The sequence below is a fragment of the Xiphophorus maculatus genome, chromosome 10 (assembly GCF_002775205.1).
Source record: "Xiphophorus maculatus strain JP 163 A chromosome 10, X_maculatus-5.0-male, whole genome shotgun sequence".
NCBI classification, from domain to species: domain Eukaryota; kingdom Metazoa; phylum Chordata; class Actinopteri; order Cyprinodontiformes; family Poeciliidae; genus Xiphophorus; species Xiphophorus maculatus.
The window spans coordinates 8,180,483-8,200,495 of NC_036452.1; the positions used below are offsets into that span (position 1 = coordinate 8,180,483).

The following is a 20,013-nucleotide window of genomic DNA, read 5'->3' on the forward strand; positions in this document are numbered from 1 at the left end:
CTGAGGTCAGACAGCTGGATTGGAGCACTTGGCTATGGTGTCTGAGCTTTGTTGAGGGTGAGAACACAGCTGTGATTCAGAAAAGTAGGGGTTGTGCCTTCAGTTGGATCCATTAGTTAGAAAAAAGCCAGCTATAATTGCTTTTGTTGCTGAGAGCTCAAGTCAGAACTCCCACCAGGCATCATTTTCATCCACAGGGGTCGGTTCCTTGCTGAGAAAAAGAAAATCTCACCTTTCGAAATTCAGCTGCGGAGGAGGAACAGAGAACATGTGAATGTGAGGTTTAGCTACCAGAAAAATATTGTTATTTACCTTGGGCATTTAGAAAATTTACTTATGGAGAAAGTGCTTTCACAGATTTCCTACTTTCACAAATAATCCTTTAAAGACACTTAAGGACCTCCATATGCAGAAAAAAGTAATTATTCTCCAGGTGAATGACATTTCAATCACCTCCAAACCTCATTAACGTTACCTTTTTTTTCTGATACGTAAAAGAGATTTCAAATAATTAAGTTGTTATTTAAAGGGCAACAATGCAACAAGTGGTTACATTTTTGGAAGTTTTCACCAAATCTGAAGTTACTTAAGACATTTCTCAAAAACATCAGTATTGATGCGCAATAATTTAATTGCAAAATACAAAATAGAAATATTATCAGGATTAATAGATTTCAATGATGTTGCTAAAAGGAATATTTCAGACAAAATGTAATATAAAAAGTTGTTACACAGTCAAATTAAGCACCAAATAATAATAATAAAAAAAACTTTTTGAAAAAAATCAAAAATGCCCGATGGGTGCATAGGGGTTAGATAAATTTGTGGACCTTTGATGTCAAATCAGCAGCTGCAGTGTGTTATGTAAAATGTTTTTAAAAAGATTTCTGATCCACTACTACCCAGGAATATTCATGCTCTGCCAGGTCTAATGGGTCAGACTTTCCCAAGCAGAACATTGCCCTCAAGCATTGCCGTGTTTTTGCCAAAATGTTTGTAGTTTAGGCTGTAGTACAGTAGGTCACACTGGAGACAAACCTTTATAAAGCAGACTTCACTGTCCATGTCAATCAGAGGGCTTTTAGCGTTTTGTTTTGTTAAATATGTTCTGTGTTCCATTGTATTTCCTGCTTCCAACATATTAATGTCAGAAATGATTAAAATAAATCAATAACTAAAATATTTTTGCTTTAAATCTTTTTAGCTGTTTCACATGTTGTGATCACAGTCATTCAAATCTATATTTTCCTTCTGTTGGTCACTCTGGTTTGAACAGAATGTCTAAGCTGATCTCTAGAGGGTTTAATGAGGTTGAGATCAGAACTACTGGCAGGTTAGCACATCCTCACCACTCCTTCCATTCTGGATGAAATCTCCAATAAGCTTTTGAAGGATTTCATCTCAATATTTCAATGTCACCATCACACTATCTGCACCATAAGCTAAAAAATGCATGATCAGGACATAAATATTCATAAATACCCAGAGTCATGTAAAATCTAATTGCTTCTTTACCATTTGTATCCCAAGATTTTTCACTAAGGAGGAATTCATTTGTTTTTCTGAACTGATTTTGACAAATTATGAGACTGAAACTTATTGCATCCATTAATATAGTTTGAAGAACCAGTTAAAGGAGCTAAGGTTCTTTTAGAAATCAACAAAAGGTGATTTCTAAAAGAAGACATCACAAAGAGATGATCATGTTCAAATTCCATGTTATGCAGTCTGAAAAAAAGACATCTCACACATGTATCTATGTTGCCGGTTTCAGCTGCAGTGTTTCCAGTTAGTAAGATGTTGGGTGGTTGCTTTGCTTATGCAACTGTTCAGTTTTACTCTCCATCCAGCTTTGGGCTCACTCTTTGAAAGGTCAGAATCATAAACTGTGTCATCAATCATTTCACCCCCCCCCCCCCACACACACACACCTTTATGTGTGCTGCTCACATTGCAGCTAATTAGCAGATCTTTTTCAGTAAGACTGCTGAATGGGGAGTGGTGGGGTCAGACTTAACACCCCACCCGCGCTGCCTTAAGCTGGAATTTTTCCCACTCATCTCTGAAAACAACAAGAGGAATAACTTGTGTAATCCTGTAAAAAAAAAAAAAAAAGCTTTGCTTGCTGGAGTGTGGGTGGCGTTCATTTGAATACGATTGATTTCATCCCCCATCACAGCTCCCTCTGGAACTAATTCTGCAGATCTAATTGATCAAAGACGTCTTCTTTGAAAATTTCCCAAGACAGGAAAGACTCCTGGAAGGTGTAGTAGCAGACCTGCAACAAAAGACACACCAGAAAATTTTAGCCTCTGACTGCCTTTCAAGTGAGCTGATTGAGACATCAGCTCAACAGATTGCATTTAAGGAAAGCTCTTAAAGCCTGATGCTTTGACTTAACAGAGGAGCTGCCATACTTAATCCTGATGTCTTTTGTGTGAACTAATTTTACTTCTTTTGCTTTCTGAATATTTTAATAAAAATGTTCTGCTCTAGTTTCTATAACTTTCACAAATCGGAGAACATATCTCATGAGCTGACAGTCTAATGGGCCTGTCTTCCTTAGACTTTAATATTTTAGAAGTACAATGAGTGACCAAACGTCTTTACAAAGTAGGTTTTATTTTAGCCCACTGTGCTTTAGTAAATGGAAAACAAATGGATGTTCAGTGGGTCCACCGATGAGCCCAGCTGCCATGTTGATATTTGGGGATTCTGATGGGAAAACATGTCAGAAATATGAAATGCAAAAGCTGATGGATTTCTGTGGAAGCATGACTATAATGAGAGAAACTGGATGCAGTGTTCAAGTGCGATTAAAAAGTATTGACTCCCTTGTAGATTTAATATCTTTTTTGTCACTTAAATGTTTCAGATCATCAAACACACTTTGAAATCAGTCATTTGTCAGGCTGGTCCTATCTATTTCAGTGAATTCTTGATTTTACTAGTTTAAAAGCCAGACCCAGGCCTAATTGCTACCGAAAGGGAACTTTGCTTTCAAAAACGTGTGGCCAAACAGTGGACCAGCTATGCAAGGATTTCTTAATAAAGCAGTTTGTGAGATTAGATAAAATCTGTCTGTCTTTGAGTTTCATTTTTTCATGTGGAATAAGAATACATAAATTATGTTTATAGTGTGAAGCTACACATTGCTATTGGAATCTATAATAATAATAATAATAATAAAAACCATTAAACTTTTTTCACATGAACAAACTGCAATATTGTGAGGAATTATGACAAAAACAGTGAAGTCAAAGTTCTTCAAATATGCCTGTTAGAAGAAAGTGTTATGTTGCAATCAACTAAACAAAAATAATAATGGATTTAGGATTAACATGGGCAAAAAGTGTATTTTATACTTATTATTTATTATCACTTAAATTAAATTTTCTGCACAGTTAAAAACATAAATACCCTGCAGTGAAACTGCAAATTAAAAAATTAACCTCTTTAAAGCTTCTGACTCATGTTTTCCACCACCTAAAAGCACTAGGTAAAATTTTAAACACCATGATGCATCTAAAATATCTGCCTCTGTATTATATCATCTAGGTGCTGCATTCGACACACATGAGAGCATACCAATTGATACAAAAAGGCGGAAAAGAAAAACAGACAGCATTATTAAAGGCTGGTTCAAATATTTTGGGAAAGACTGGACATATTTTTTGTCATTGGGTAATTATAAACCAGAATAAACAGATATCACGTGTTGTTCCTCATGGTTTTATTATTTGGACAATTTTATTCTCTGCTTCCCCTAGTTCAGATTATGAAGTACTACAAAGTCTTTCACAACACATATTCTGATAATACAGTCTATGTATATGACTGTGTTATCACATGAGCCCGTCCACTACAGTTAAAACTGAACATATTAGGATTTATGGTAGTTTTCTCATAAAGCTAAAAAATACATGTATCAATTTTTTTGTTTTTTGTCCTTCCTGTCCTTTTTGAAAATTCCATTTTTAAAGCTTGTTCTTTATGAATAATATCTGCCATGAATTCATAATGAGCTTTTGTATATAACAAAAAACCCTTTTAATATTTTTATAGATTTGTTTTATTTGGCAGTATTTTATGTTGGAGAGGTTACTGGCAGCGCCTTAATTAACATGGTCCATGGGCCAAATTTGCTAATATGTGCAATGAAATCTGTTTATTGTTCCTCTGCTGGGACAAATCAAAGTGTATTGGTCACAAAATCTTTTATATGAAATGTTTTTTTTACTTCAAATTTTATGAGCTGTGAGCACTGCTCGACTCTGAGTCCTGTTTGGCAGAGCCTTCATGCCACAATTTCTCTTTGGGGCTTAATAACGTTGTTCTGAAATAGTTTTTTTTTTAAAAAAACCTCAGTAGGAAGTAGAGCTAACTTATATGGGTCTTCAATTTAATTTGGAGCAACATTGTGAAAAACATACTAATCCAATCTCACTCATTATTTTCTGTCTAGATCTTTTTTATGTTTCATAGCAACAATTTAACTTTAAGAAGCAGTTGGGTAATTTAGCCGTTAGCTATTCGAAGAGGTGTAAGCATATTGCCAGAACACCAGGCCTTTCAAAGTCTCTAGTATCAGCCTATCCAGCTGATACTAGAGACTGGGATTGGCTGTGCTGTTTCTCAGGGACTGATGAACTGGATGATTTAGATAAATTCCAGTTTAAACACATAATAAATGTGGTATTAGCAGGCTCTTGCAGCAAATGGTGACATAAAGGTAAATCAGCTGTTTGATCACTAATAAGAAAACTAGTGAGTCTTTGTAGCCTCTCGCATAATATTATCTGGCACTAGACAACTAGACAGATCTAGAGCAAATACCTGTTTCCTGTGTTGCTTCAGCTACTGATGCTCTAACTTGCACCTGTTTTTTTTTCTTTCTGTTTAAGAAAAATGAACAAGATAGCAAAATGAAACAATGTTTTTTTCTTGAAATATCCCAGTTACAGAAAAAAACTAACTACAGTCTTCTCTTGGGAGAACTGAATATGTGCACCGTATCATAATATCAGTACAAAGATAAATAACTCACCTTTGTCCAACATCATAAAGTAAAAAAAACACAGTTTTACATAAGATAGTTTATTAAATTAGTGGACCTGTGAAGTAGCCATAAGATTAGATAGAGAGATCAAATGTGTATGCTATGGAGAATGTAGATACTTAACTTTGAAATGTCCAAAAGATTGCCAACATTTTATAATCCAATGTTTTACATGAGAAATAGAACTAATGAATGAATGCCTTCAGCTTGCTGCTATTTGCTTAAATCGCGTCTTTTGTTCAAAAGTTCCATGCGAAGTAAACAGCTGATACTCCTCGGTACTTCCCACAGTAACAACTTTCACACTGAAGCGTGTTGCTGTGTAGCAGAATGGGCTTATATGAAAACAACTGATAATAGCATGTGCCCCCACAGTACTGTCATACTAACATGCTATGACCCTCACTGTATGTTTTTTTCTCTCCTAACATACATGTTTAATGTTAGAAGAACTCAGCAACAGTAAGTTTTCTGGAACTCGGCTAGAGTTGAGACCTCATTTCTCTGTATATTACACAAGGATTTCATCAGCTGCCATCCCCCAAAGCAATAAAAGTATTATTTTTACTATACTTAAAATCCGACTCTGGGTTAAGTCTTGCATGATTTACAAAAAAAATCTCTAATTAAAGCTTTTAAGAAGGCTACTAGTGACCTAAATATAGCTTTTAAACATTTATTAAAGGAGGTCTGGAAGTATTAGTGAAAAAATTGATAACTGGAATGAAAAGAATTCTTTGAAGGGTTTTCAAAAATGACCACAGTTCCTTAAACAGTTCCCATTTGTTTAAAAGAGGATGAATCAAAAGCACTTTCTCTGAATGCATCTACATAATTTTGTCTTGAAGTTTGCTTAGAATTGATGCAATAATTATCACTGTTAAAATGCACCAGGTAGAGAAGCATGTATAAGAACAAGACGAACAAACGCTCATTGTTAAGCAGCGCACTATGAAAGGGTAATCATGCAAAAACACTATGAACAATTTATGTTTTCTTATTATCTCAAATAATGCGTGGGTTCTTTAGAAAGTCTTCAATTTCATTCTACCCAGCTCCTTAAGGTGGTACCTTGACACCAGATCTGCAGAAATCTGGCTTTCCGCCACTTGTTTAATGTCCAAGTTGACTAAAACAGCTGCTTGAAGCTGACTCAGGATTTCACAGCTTAAATTTCTCTGAGCGACTGCCTCCCTGCCAGTCACTTTTAATTTGATCTAGAGCCTCTGAGTTTTCTGAGGCGACAAATGGACTGCGAAGGTGCGACATCCACTTTCCAGTGGCATTGACCGTTGGCTGAGGCAGGTGGAGGATGCTGTGCTATTTCCGTCTCGGTCTATCAGTGGAAAAGAGGCTGGCATTGAACCGCTTGACTCTCTGAAGAGATGGGGGGAAAGAAAGATGTAGAGAACAGAGGGTGGGGGTCTGTAGGGAAGAAAAAAGGGAATGCTTGAGACATAGATGGGAGTGTTTGTTTCTGTACAAGAGAGAGGAGGCAAGATGGGGAAAGACAGTGACGAGTTGACATGGGGGAAGTGAGATGTGGCAAGCCGAGAGGAGAAGATGCTCAATCAGTGCTGTCAGGTTTCCTTGCAGTCAGAGACAACTGCCTGAGACTGCAGGCATTGCTACAGATGATGTGCCGCCTCACTAATGACAACCGGGCGTCAATGTTTTTGGCAGTGCAGACAATTGGCTCATTTGTGAGCACTGCTGGAATTATTTTTCACCGCGCACCTCCTGATTTCCATTGCACTTGCTTGCTTGTATAAAACATTGTTTTATATTACTTCCTGATTTCCAGTGGACTTGCTTGCTTGTATAAACATAGTTTAGTGAGAATGAAAGATAATTTCAGGCGGTGTATTGAATAAACTGAAATTGATAATGCTGCACGAAGAAATGGCAGCTCTCCTTGTTTTGCGCATTCTCAATCATTTTCTTGAACACATGCTCCTTGTCAAAAAGAACAAACAGCAACAACATGTCTCTCTATTTCAGAAGATAAAAACAGAGATTTCAAACTTTTTAGCTGTGACTGACAACTCCGTATCTACAATGTTGATTTTTGTTATGCATTCACAGCTGTCGACACCACTAAGGACCCCTGCCAGAATGTGAAGTGCAGTCGGCATAAGGTGTGCGTTGCTCAGGGCTACCAGAGGGCCACATGCATCAATCGCAAGAAACTGGAGCAGAGGTAGGAAAGGTTTCAATCCTTGAATAAGAATGGGTCTCGGTTTATGTCTGCAAAAGATGATGCATAATCTGAGTGGACCAGCAGTGCACTGACAAAGTATTAATCTCCTTTTATAACATCCTCCACATCGTAACAACTATAAGCCTCAGTGTGTTTTCTTGGGATTTTATGTAACAGACCAAAACAATATATATAAACCATTCTATTGTACAATGTACATACTGTATACTGCTGTCTCATTTGGTGGACAGCTTAAGAAAACTGCACAATGTCTCTGGTTTAAAAGAGGCTGAAACTGCAGAAACTTTTTTCCTGTGAGGGGGAAAAAAGTAAAGCTTCTGAAACTGTGATATTTTAAAATCATGATAAACCAACGCTATACTGAGTCATTTATTCTTAGGACTATTGCCAAAGCGGAGCACTGCTGAAAAAAAGAAGAAGAAAAAAGAACAAAGCACTGAGTTTAGATTTGGTTCTTCTGTTTGTGTAGATTTATATTCTTGGATTAAAGAATATTTGGAGATATGCATGACATTACATGAGGAAATGTTATAATTAGTAGTCATGTTAACTACAAATTGAGCTTGAATAATCAAAACTTACCGAATACCACAACTCAAAAAAACAATGATCCCAAACTGCCAGAAAAATTTTCTTTTGCAATCAATATGCACAGTAATATTAAGTTTCATAAATGGTACTGACCTCAACCCCATTAAAATTTCATAAACATTGCTTGAAAGCTGAGTCAAGCCAAGACATGAACAGATTTAAATGAGCCCTGCAAGAAGAGCAGTCAAATATTTAAGTCAGAATTATTCCAGCAGCTTCTTAATGTTTTTAAAGAAGCATTTGGGTTTTCTACAGCTTGTTAATCTAGCTAGATATATATCCTGATATATATCAAGATATATCAGGGTTTATACATAATTTTGAAACAGTTTGATTTAGAGAAAAATCCACAATACATTCCATACTCACATACTTATTTTTATTGAGTGATTCCACCTTGAAAATATAACATCCATCTATTATCTATACTCTAGTGTTGCTGGGGAGCTGGTGCCTTTCTCCAGCAGCCATTGAGCAAGAAGCGGGGTCAACCCTGGACAGGTCATTAGTCCTGTCACAGGACAAGTAACCATGCACACACACACTCACACCTAAGGGTGATTTAGATTTTGAACCATCTGCTCTACCATGCAGCCCTTGAAAAAACATAAAATCCCACAATTAATCCCATCAAAATTGACAATAGGAAGTTTATGCTAAAGATGATTGCATGTAAACCTTTGTGCCTGCATGTAGGTTTCTCTCTTCACAAAGAATCTTTCCCGTTCAGTTGTAGACATCTTTTTCAAAGCATTTATCTTCCCCTGAGCTCATTTGTTCCACTTTGATTGAAAAGCAAATGAGCAGTGTTGCCGCCTGAAACGAATTAATGGAGTGAATTATTACTACCTGAGAAATCTATCTGCAGCGACAGGCGTTTATATTTTTCAATAAAGTGCATCATGTACAGACTCGCTGCTGAGCGGAGGGTAGGGGTGCGTGGGGGGGGGGGTGTGTGTCGAACGGTGGGTAATGAGCGAGAATGTAGCTGCACCAAATCATCGCAGCACCAGTGAACGATAGTGACGATAGCAGCTGAGCCTGATGCTGTTACCTGGTAAACATGGGGACTCTCGGTTTGTTGGCTGTTGTAAAAACCAGAAAAATTACAAGCTGTTGAATATTGGATCTGTTCAAGCAAACTACAAAAATATTTTCTCACTTGTGTCTGATTTAATTTCACACTCCTAAGAAATATATCTGCCTTGGAGGTTTGTGGAATGGAATTATATCTCACTGACAAAAACAGTTGAGGAAACAATGATAAACACAAAAAGAATTTGGTCGCAGTCAGGGGAACAATCATACCAACAACTGCAATATAAATAGTTCTGTTGTCAAGGAGTTTACTCACTGACTTGATAGGATAGCATCATGAAGCAGTGTTGTGTAATCTGGCAGTCCAGTTATGATTTTGCATGATGCTGGTTCATTGTATGGAACCAGTTTGTACATCAGGACACTCACACCTGTCATCCCACTCCATATCATAAAAAAGCCTCATTAATTATTTTTGTTTTGAATGTTAGAGATGTAAAAAGTCTGCACACCTCTGTTAAAATTAAATTTTTTTTGTAACCTCCAATGATAGAAAATCTGATTAGAGTAAGTTTTTTAAAATTAATTCTGATTGAATATTGGACAACTCTTCTTAGTAGAATTGGTAGAGAACAACCCGAAAACCACTAAGCCTCAGGCTTACCATAAACTGGGACGTTCTGGAGCAACTGTGCACAGTGAAGTGAATTTAAGAATAGCAGAGTGTGTGAAGGCATAAACCAAACAGGAAGCGCTTCCTATGAAAACTGAGAACATTATTCCACCAAACATGGTGTTGGCAGCATTGTGCTGAGGTTAATTTAACTAACAGCGGTAATGGTGCACTGCACAAAAATGGTGAAGAACAATAAACAGCTAATTTAAATGAGCTAGAAGGTTTGTGTTGAGAAAATTGATCTGAAATTTAATTAAATTCTTGCCTAAAGCTACAATGTGTGTGGTTTCTCCACAACTTGCTTAGGGATATTTAACCAAGTATTGTTACATTTATTTATTGAATATATTGTATAATTGTCATCCTGTGTCAATAGGAGAAAATTTACAAGTGTAACATTTAGAAACAGTTTCCACACCAGAAGAAGAAAGACCAAAATAAATACTTAAAACCCCAAACAGTGGATATCTAGTCAGCTTGGAGTGTTTGTAACCTTTTGACCCAGACTTTATTTTGCAGATGTGAATGCTAGAAAGAGTATCTTTTTCCCCCTCTCATCCTCAGAGTTAAACAGTCAGGACAACAAGAGCTACATGAAAGCAGCTGCAAGCCTTGCCCTGTTGCGGCGTCTTCACCAGTATGTGGCTCCGATGGACACAACTATGCTTCAGAGGTAAGAAAACAAACACACCCACACACGCCCGCATACGCACACACACATACACACATATACTGTATATATATATAAGATAAAAGGGATGGCAGCTGTGTCATCCTATAATGACACCTTAAATAATAACATGAGGACCAGTCAAGTGCAGTTTCCTGCTACGCTGACACGCACCAAGGCGGCAGTTCATCACTCCTCACGGGAAGACATGTGAAGCGGGCTGAGCGAGGCCTTATGATTAATGGGAGGCGTTGTTTTAGAACAGCATCACCGTGGACCGTCCGCCAGCAGGACTCTATTGATTTACTGTGCACTTTTTAATTTTGACCTTGCATGAGAAAGACAGCAGAAAATGACAGCTCATTCTTGCTGCCTTTCCTTTAAGTGCAGTGTCTCGTCTGAATGAACAATCTCGCTTTCCTGCGGTCAGCCTCATAAATATTTTATCTCCATTCTCGCCCTCCCTCTCTCGCAGTGTAAGTTGGAGCAGCAGGCTTGCCTCACAGGTAAAGACCTGAGGATCATGTGTTCCGGATTTTGCCCCTGCGCCACTGCTCCTGCTGCAAACACTGACATAAGACGTGGCAAGTACCTTTCTGTTACCTGCTGCATTTTGATGCATCTCAGGGGAGTCTTTTGAACCAATATCTACCCTTAAAAATGTGTCTCTTTGTACACATGTGCACACATTTTACACTCTGACCAAGATTTTTTCAGGACACCAAAATGTTGTGACATTAGATTAAGCTGAAATAATCTTTTCTATCTTCTGCAGAAAATCTTCCCTGAGAAATTAAGATCATATTTATGACTCTCATTCTGTTGGTTTAAAGCTCAGTAAGCCTTTGTAATGAACAATAACTGAGAATGACTAAGTTATAACTTTGATAGTGTCAAAGTGAAAGTTGTGGGCCACAAAAATGTGTTTTTCAAGATTATTCACTCAACAATAAAATAAATATACAATATTTGAACAAAACAAATGAAGCAGTCTGGTTAATGTAAAAACAGTTGTAAAAAATTGCAGATCTGAAACGCGAAAATGGTATCGCATGCTTTTTTTGTGTATTTTCAGTAACAAAAATAAGATATGGCACACTCAGTCTTATTTATTTATCCAAGTTTAATAGATGGGCTCACCCAACTCTGATATTGAGCAAAAAAGTCAATGGATGTTAGAATCTTATTTACAATTAAATTTCACTGAAAGCATAAAATGGGGTTAGAAAAAGGTGAATAGCTTTTTCTTTTCAGTTTAGGAAGATTGTAATGCTTTTTAAAAGGCTTAGCTTCAGAGAAACTTTCATCCAAATTCTTTTTTTTTTAATAAAGCTGCGTGGGCTTATGAACCCAAATTTGGCCCATTTTCAAATTGTGGACCAGGCGCAGCAGAAAATCGTTCTACGGGATACAAATGGCTCCCGCTCTGCCTTTGACATCTCTGACCCAGTGTTTTGTTCAGACCCAGCACCAAAAGCTTCTGTTTTTTCCCCCTTTTTTAAAGATTTGTCACCTGGGTCAACTGAGATTATCATTACAGCCATTCTATATGATGTGCCATCTTTACCACTGAACCCCCACAACTCCATAGTTAATAAGAAAATCTTCAGTTATTAACAATTAACAGAAATCAATTTTATTTTATGAGAATGAAAATATTTTTTGATACATAGATCGACTTCAGTAACCTGATCAAATTCTGTACTTTTTAGGGAGGGGAAAAAAAAAGAAATATATTTCGTCTCCTTTTCTCACTGGACAAATCCACTCAACTCTTGTTCCCAATGTGGGATCAATACTCACCAATACTTAGGGATTATCGTTAGCCAAAAGTTCCTCTTGTGGATTCCTGTTCTTTCAATCAGGTAGTAATTAATTATTTAGAGTGTACACAATCTATCAACGGACCCAAACACCATTGATTTGCCGAGGCTCAGGGGCATGTAAAAATGCCAATTGGCCTAACATATGAAATGTTACTTGATCTGCAGCCTGGAAGAAGTGTGTCTTGAAAATGAAAGTGGATTTCGATTGGGTGAAAGTGATTTCCTATCTCAGAGTTAGTTGTAAAAATAATGTCTTGTCTGATTGGCAGATCAGTGGTCTGAATCAATCAAATAACTACCATATGACAGTGCAGATGGAAAGCTTTTCTGTGTAATAAAATTGGTGTCTTTCATGTGGAGTTCCTGTCTGCCTTTAAGGGATGTAGCTAAATCATTTTTGCTTTGGAGAATCTGCCAGACTTTTGATTCTTGGGATTTCCGTATTTGTTCCCCCAGAGAGCTGCACCGGCCAGGATCTGGCTGACTTGGGCGACCGCCTCAGGGACTGGTTCCAGCTCCTTCATGGAAATGCGAAGCAGAACAACTCTGGCAAGCCGGGAGCTGGTGCCACCTCAGGTTAGAGAAGCTCAGAACTTGCAACTCCGTTTAACTCTGCCATGAAAACCGAGACAAACCATAGCAGTGCACTTTTTCTTCTAAACAGTGCTGGAAAAAAGCCTGGTAGCCAGCTGCAAGGACTCCATCGGCTGGATGTTCTCTAAGCTGGACACCAACGGCGACCTGTATCTGGACCAGACGGAGCTGGCCGCCATTAACCTGGACAAGTATGAGATCTGCATCCGGCCCTTCTTCAACTCCTGTGATAGCTACAAGGATGGGAAGGTCTCCACGGCAGAGTGGTGCCTCTGCTTCTGGAGAGAAAGTGAGTAAAAGTTTTGCAAGAGGGGAGCTGAGAGTAGGCATCTTCATCTTCCTCCGAGTTGCAGAGCCCACTTTACAGTATAACTGTAAAGTGGGTGAAACAAATGAGTGAAAAGTGATTTCTTAAACAAATTCATTGTAAGCATTAAAATATGACCACAGACTGGACAGGGTTAAAGAAAACATGGTTTAATGAAAGTTTGAGTTACAGAGCATTGCAAAAGTGTTCATATCGTTTGAGTTTTTCCTATTTTACCACAAACATATTGTAGTATGAATATGTTTATATTTCAATTTGTGTGTGGAATTAAGCAGGTAAATTCCACTGTTTGCTAACCTAACCTACAGCTATTCTAGGAGTTTGCTGATTTGCGTCACCTCTCTATTAATTCATTCTCCCACAAGTCTAACAAACGAACTCAGCATGATTAGAGGTTGAAATCCAAACGACAGCTCTCCTGATTGATTTTCTTCACTAACAAGTCCCCGAGGGGTTTCTTCATCCTCTTCCTTCAACTTTCACATGCATCAGAACCTTGGACTGAACAAATCAGTCCCTTTTTGATTGGAATGTAACACAAGGTTGCAAGCTTAAGAGCATTATCTGCATTAAGTTATGATGCTCCATGATAATCTTCAGTCATGTCATCACACAAAATGAGGAATGTTTGCCTGTTATGACCTTTAATTTAGTAGCTGACATAGTTTGTCTCCATTGATCAGGTATTTAATGAGAAATAGATTTAGTTGACTACCTAATCGATTCTCAGAAACTATTTACATAGATGAAAACGTATAGAAAGTTCTGTTTAGAGATGCTCCAATAAGGGATTTTTTTTTGCCTGATTTCTGGTCATCAGATTTTGTAACGCTTTGACCTTGAGGTTCCATTTTTGTTGATTGAGATGAATCTTTAAAAGGAACAAACATAAAAAATATTTCTAATTTCTGAAGAAACTGAAAATGTAACTGTGTTATGATATAACAATTATATTTTAGAAGCAGAAAGGTTGTCTTTCTGTACACCTAAATGAAATTTACTGATACAGTAAAATCCCGCAGACTGTGGAACAGAGCTCTCTAGAATGTAAAACCAATTTGAAAAGAAGTATAGCACAGCTTATTTATTAATGCCTGAATATGACTCAGAATTTGCTTCTACTTGAAAATCTCAAAAGGCTGAAGTGCCCTTTTGTGACAGAATATTGAAATTTTTTATGGACAGTAATTTTTAAGAAAACAAGACAAAATCTCTGGTTTACAGTCTTGTCACTGTGTGTGTGTGTGTGTGACAAGATTTACATAGCTCTGCAGTTAAACAGGATTAAACCTTTTCTCTTTCTGTAAATTTCCTCAAATACTTGCAAAAATTTGCTACCTTGGTGGTTTTGACACAAAGTGTCCTCTTTGTTTCTACTTTCATCTAGAAGTGCACCTTGTTTCCTTATCCTACGTCTCTACCCGCATCCATATGTTCTTTCAGCTGAACCCTCCTCGATCAATCACGCTCAGGGATTGAAATACAAGACTTCTTAAGCAAATCGATACGGGCAAAACGTGTAATTATGAAGAGCATTGATTGAGATAAAGTTTGAGGAGAGCACTTTCGGGTTTTTGTCTGTCATCACTTTTCGTTTTGATTCTCGCAGAGCCGCCGTGCCTTGCCGAGCTGGAGAGGATCCAAGTGCAGCAGGCAGCCAAGAAGAAGCCCGGTAAATGCATTATTTCTGCATGACGCTGTGAAGTTTGAGATGTGTGTTAAATCCTAAGCTTACATTTTGGACATAAGCTCATTGGGTAGTCATCTGAAATCCCTTCTAGGGCATGCCACCGCTATGCAAATGTGTTGAAGTCACACCATTCAGCTGTGTTTGCCATCACACTCTCTGCAGATTTCCAGGTAAAATTGTGAAATAAAGAGGCTAAAGACACAGACAACAAGCTGTAGGGGGCTAATTAAAGAGATCACAAGCACACAGCAAGGATTAGGTCCTGATCAGGCTGGAGGGGATTAGAGGGCAGTGCTGGCTTTGGGAAAGACCAAGGTTAATGTAGACACTTGACTCCGGTAGAAACTCCACACTGCAGCATTTGCAGCAAATAACACTGCAGGAGCTTTTGTTTTCAACTCAAAACTCGGGCAACTTATGCTGTGTCTGTTTTCTTACTTATTTTTGCTGTTGTGGGTCAGAGAGGATCGGTGCCACTAAGAAAACTTTGCTCTGAGTTTGACAAGATTGTCCTGGGGGAGGCTGAAGAAGCGGAGCTCTGTCACAGAGGCTGTCACTACGTTTTAACATGCCACTCTCATAGCATAAGAAAACACAAACAATAAAGACTTGCTGTGTGAGATGACGTCCAACAGCATATCCATGCATGTGCAAAATAAACAGGAAGCTTTCGCTCCCTCTGTGGTATTTTATGTAAGTAAAACAAACAAAAAAAAACAACAAACTGATCTGATATTTTTTAGCCTGGGTCACCAAAGTACACAGGAAATGTCTGAACCTTTAATCATCAGTGTGAGTCAGCTACAGTGGAGATCATCAGCATGCTTTTCATGATTTATCTTGAACCTGGTAATAATAATAATGTAATGTAATACTGTTTTTAGGCACCTATATTCCCAGTTGTGATGAGGATGGCTACTACAGGAAAGTGCAGTGTGATCAGAGCCGAGGGGAATGCTGGTGTGTCGACCTGCATGGAGAGATGATGGGCTCCAGAGTTCATGGAAACCCAGACTGTGGTAAGGCTATGGCAATTTGGAAGGTTTACTTCTTTTATTTTTATTTGTTACTCCTAACCCTAAATGACTTTTTAAAAACTGATATTATAATTTATTGCCAAATCATTTGTACTCAATAATTTGCAAACGTTACAGTTCATGTCTGTATCCAATTTTTCTTTCAATATTTCTAAGACGTTATGTCATGATCTTTGTGTGTTTGTCTTTTGCTTTTCTCGTGTGTTTCTTGACATTTCATTTGAGTAATACTAGTGTCTATCCATATTTGTTCAGTCATTTGTATTGAGTTTTATAGTTTATTCTTTTGTGCAATTGAATTCATTTCGCTTAGATCTGTGTAAGTCTTGTCTGCTTGGTTTATAGTTCCTTTGAATTCTTAGTTCACCTCGTTTTCTGTAAATTGTTTCCCTGCCTCAGTTTCCCCTGTGTTCTTTCTGCTGCAACTGATTTGGTTTGTATTATTTTTTTGTAGCTTCTCCCTTTTACAGAATCAGGGTGCAGAAACAGCATGTCACCTGTTGTATAAGTTTTGGTGGTTGGGCATCAGCTTCATATTGTTGAAGTGTCACTTAGATAACCAGCAGTCCTTTCCTTTAAGCAACATTTAAAATACAAAAACCTGCTTTTAGAAAATGAAACGCACATATTTATTTAATCTCTTCCAGATGAAGTAACTGGATATTCTGGAGACTTTGGTAGTGGAGTCGGATGGGAAGATGAAGAGGAGAAGGAGGCAGATGATAACGGGGAGGAAGCAGAGGAGGAGGAAGAGGAAGAGGGCGAGGCAGATGATGGAGGGTACATCTGGTAGTAGTGTCTGACCCTGAACAGAGAGCACAGCAGCTGACCTAAAAGTCAACAGGCATGGCTCTCACCTTAAAGAGTGGATTTTTGGGGGAAAAAAAAAACTGGAGAGGAATGAAGTTATTATTGATCTTAAGGTGCCAGACAGGTTCAATAAGAAGACGATGACCAGTTATTTTCCTTTCTTAGATACGTGTAATTGCTTCAACCTTTACTCTGTTTTTGAGTAACAGAGCTTTGTGTTTTTCTGTCCTGAAAAAGGGGTAGCCACTGACTGTCGCACCATTGGTAAGTAAAGTCCGTAAAAATTTGTATCTTGTACTATCACCATCTATGCATAGAGAGATTACAAGTATTTTGTATTGTGTAAACAGTTGCTTAAGTATTAAAGTTGCCATCTCACTGGAAATATTAGAGACTGGGCATGAAACAAACAGTTTGACACTTTGGGAGATAAGCTTATTTGTTTTCTTTAAAATAGTTAGATGAGATGATCAATACCACTATAAACAAACAATAAAATTGGTAGTTTTAGTGCAAAATCCCATTTTGAAGTGTTATATGCCAGACTTTGCAGAAAGTTACAACACCAAAATTGAAAATGTTCTAGCAAACATAGCTAATCAAAATCTGAGGGTTTTTTTAACACTACACATCGAACAAGAACAATATATTGCAGGATTTACTAGGCTTTTAAAGAGCGGAAAGTAAGTAAAATTAATTTTCCTTCAATTATAGATCAAACCAATTCAGCACAACAACTACAGCATGTGAATAACATTGATTATCCCATATTCTCTAGTAATTGATTGCACTGGGTTTTATTTAGGGGTACCAGAGTAAACAGGGCTAAACATAAATGCACACCCCAATTTTCATATTTGTATTTGACAAATATTAACAGTTATTATTGATAAAGTACATACAGAGTCAGTTACATCAACAGATACAGTGAGTATATTCATATATCATCTAACTATATAGCTTCATAGCTGATCTGTGGAAAAGGATCAGTGTGGTGTAGAAAGTTAAACTCCAAAACCTTATTTGGGACATTTGAAACATTTTTGGGTGAAGTCCTTCAGCTGCCCCCATGTTCCGGACAGAAACTTCATGATACCAGCAACAATTTTTTTAAGAAGCAGAGACGCAAACTAAAATCTTGCGAGCTTCAGCGATGTTTCAGTGTGCAAAAGTAGCTACTAACAGACAGAACTGAATTTTAGCGATGCAGCACAGCAAAGTTGAAACTGGAAGATGGAAAATCAGCATTTTAACACAATTTTTAAAGATATTTTTCCTAGCAATTGTGTTTCGCAATTTTGGGTATTCAAGATTAGCAACCAGAACACAGATTCATCCGGCAGTCCCTGAAATCCCACCAGTGTTTGCAGGATGACTCGGCTGAGAAAAGCTGTGGCTGTGCCTCTCTGCTATTGAAGCGTTGGATGCCAGAAGTTATTTCCCTTCGGAAAAGTTGTCATTTTGTGTGTGGATCTTACAAAAGTGGCACTTTGTAAAAACGGCACACCGTTCTGCATCTGATAATACACAAGGAAACAAAAAATACACTCTCGGAACCCAGTAGCTTCCATATAACCCCCAAAACATTGGTTTTAAATTTCAAAATATCTAAAGAAAGAAAAGAAAAGACAAATAAAAATGTTTAAATCTACAATGACAAAAACAGAAAATGAGGCAATGTCAACAACTTCACTATATGTCCTTTAACTGGTGCTTGTGAACCTTGTTTTCACCACCAAATTAAAAAGTAATCAGTGGTTTATTAATCCCTGATTATTGAGCAAATAATCATATTTACTAAATTGTCAAACTGTTTCTTTAAAGATATTCAGTTGTTATGTACTTTAAAAATCAACATGTATATAATCCAGTGTACAAGTTTAGAGGATTTCAGGTTGCTTTGACTTTAGGCTACCTTCAGTGACTGAGATGCACCACAAACCAACACAGTTTTAAGTGTATGTTTTCTGAATTAAAATGGATGCACACAGCTTTACATGGCCTACTGTACATTTCCAGTTTGGGGACTCAAACCGCAAACACAATAGAAGCTGCTGTCCTTTGCTAACTCTGACACCATGTTGAAGAATGTGCCACAACTGCTATTTTTCTGGGTTTGCGACTTGAAATACTGGATTTTGTGTTTGTAAAGAAAAAAATGTGCATTACTTGAAGTTCTGTGTGTATACTTGAATTCACACTGGTTTTGTTTTCTATGAGGATATTGTTGCCATGTCTTTGCTCATGCTATCAACAGGGCAGATGTTTGTTTTTAGTATTGCATGTTAGTAAGAATGTACTTCTATGCTGAGCACTTTACAAATAAAGGCACTGGGGCCAAGCTGTGTTGTGGTGTCAAGTCTTTTATCGCTGTGTAAGACGAAGAAACAAACAGTGGAGTAAGAACTTTGTAATGAAAACAACAAAATATATCATAACCTCACTCAATAAGGAGTAACTTTCAATAAGACAGAATATAAAATCACAACAAACTCTTTGGATATAAAAATCTGATTTTATTATTATTTAAATTACTTACATGAACTAGACTTCTATCTTATTCTGCTGGGTGCAACTTCTCTTTAAATTCACTGAACATCCTTTTTTTCTCCCTCAAAAATATTTATTATAATACAAACAACATTCTTCCTTTGTAGTGCCTGCTCAAAGGTGGCAACTGTACAAGAATTTATATCTGTATTTTACATAATTTATGGAAGTTCAGCAACTGGTAGAGTAAGGTTTTGAAATGAAAAACAGATGGAAGCGAACACATTTTAACCTGTAGAAAATATGAATAAATGATTCATTTCTTATTTGCATCATTATTACACCAATTTTTTTGGTGTAATAATGATAAACAAGGTAAACTTTTATTAAAAGATGCAGAAATCTGTTATAATCAAATGTCACATAATATTCGTCCTTTAGGTTTTTAAAGACAAAAACTGAAACCTTCCTATCAATGGAAAACACAGACAAAATGATACTTTTAGAAACGGACCACAACCGACATTTTTATTAATCTCCTAAAGTGCACTCTCATATCTTTTCAGATAATCAAAAAGTACATTAGAAGCACTTAAAGCTAAATACTAATTAGACATCAAAATATTACTAACCATTAATTTTCAGCTCTTGTTTAAATTTTCGCCTCTTTAAATTGGACTTAAATCAGAGCTTAATTAAAGAAAGACCATAACTAACAGGAAGTGGCAGAATGGGGAGGCTGCATTTAATGCCGCACTTAATACCAATAAATTGAAAAGACGAACAGGCGGAGAACTAATTACAGTCTTTGATTTTCACATCCAGAGGAGTACACTCGTCTGGATGCTACATTACCGCTGGCTATTCTTCTTTATTACTTCCTTATATTTTTAGAGGAAATCATTATTACTGCCATCATTTATTCATTCTCATACATAAATAAATAAATAATAATAAAAATAAATAATTTCTTCAAGACATTA

General features: G+C 37.1%; 1 protein-coding gene across 2 annotated transcripts in view; it reads left to right on the plus strand.

Annotated features, from left to right (window-relative positions):
* Positions 1–18,881, plus strand: part of spock2 (SPARC/osteonectin, cwcv and kazal like domains proteoglycan 2) — a 41,672-nt gene extending 22,791 nt beyond the window's left edge. For both annotated transcript variants that reach the window (XM_014476019.2, XM_014476022.2), the window contains 8 exons: positions 7,145–7,259; positions 10,150–10,258; positions 10,731–10,839; positions 12,538–12,657; positions 12,746–12,964; positions 14,613–14,675; positions 15,578–15,712; positions 16,378–18,881. In XM_014476019.2, coding sequence (XP_014331505.1) covers positions 7,145–7,259; positions 10,150–10,258; positions 10,731–10,839; positions 12,538–12,657; positions 12,746–12,964; positions 14,613–14,675; positions 15,578–15,712; positions 16,378–16,523 — 1,016 coding nt within the window. In that variant the 3' untranslated portion in view covers positions 16,524–18,881. The remainder of the gene's footprint in view (positions 1–7,144; positions 7,260–10,149; positions 10,259–10,730; positions 10,840–12,537; positions 12,658–12,745; positions 12,965–14,612; positions 14,676–15,577; positions 15,713–16,377) is intronic.
* Positions 18,882–20,013: the final 1,132 nt, after the last annotated feature.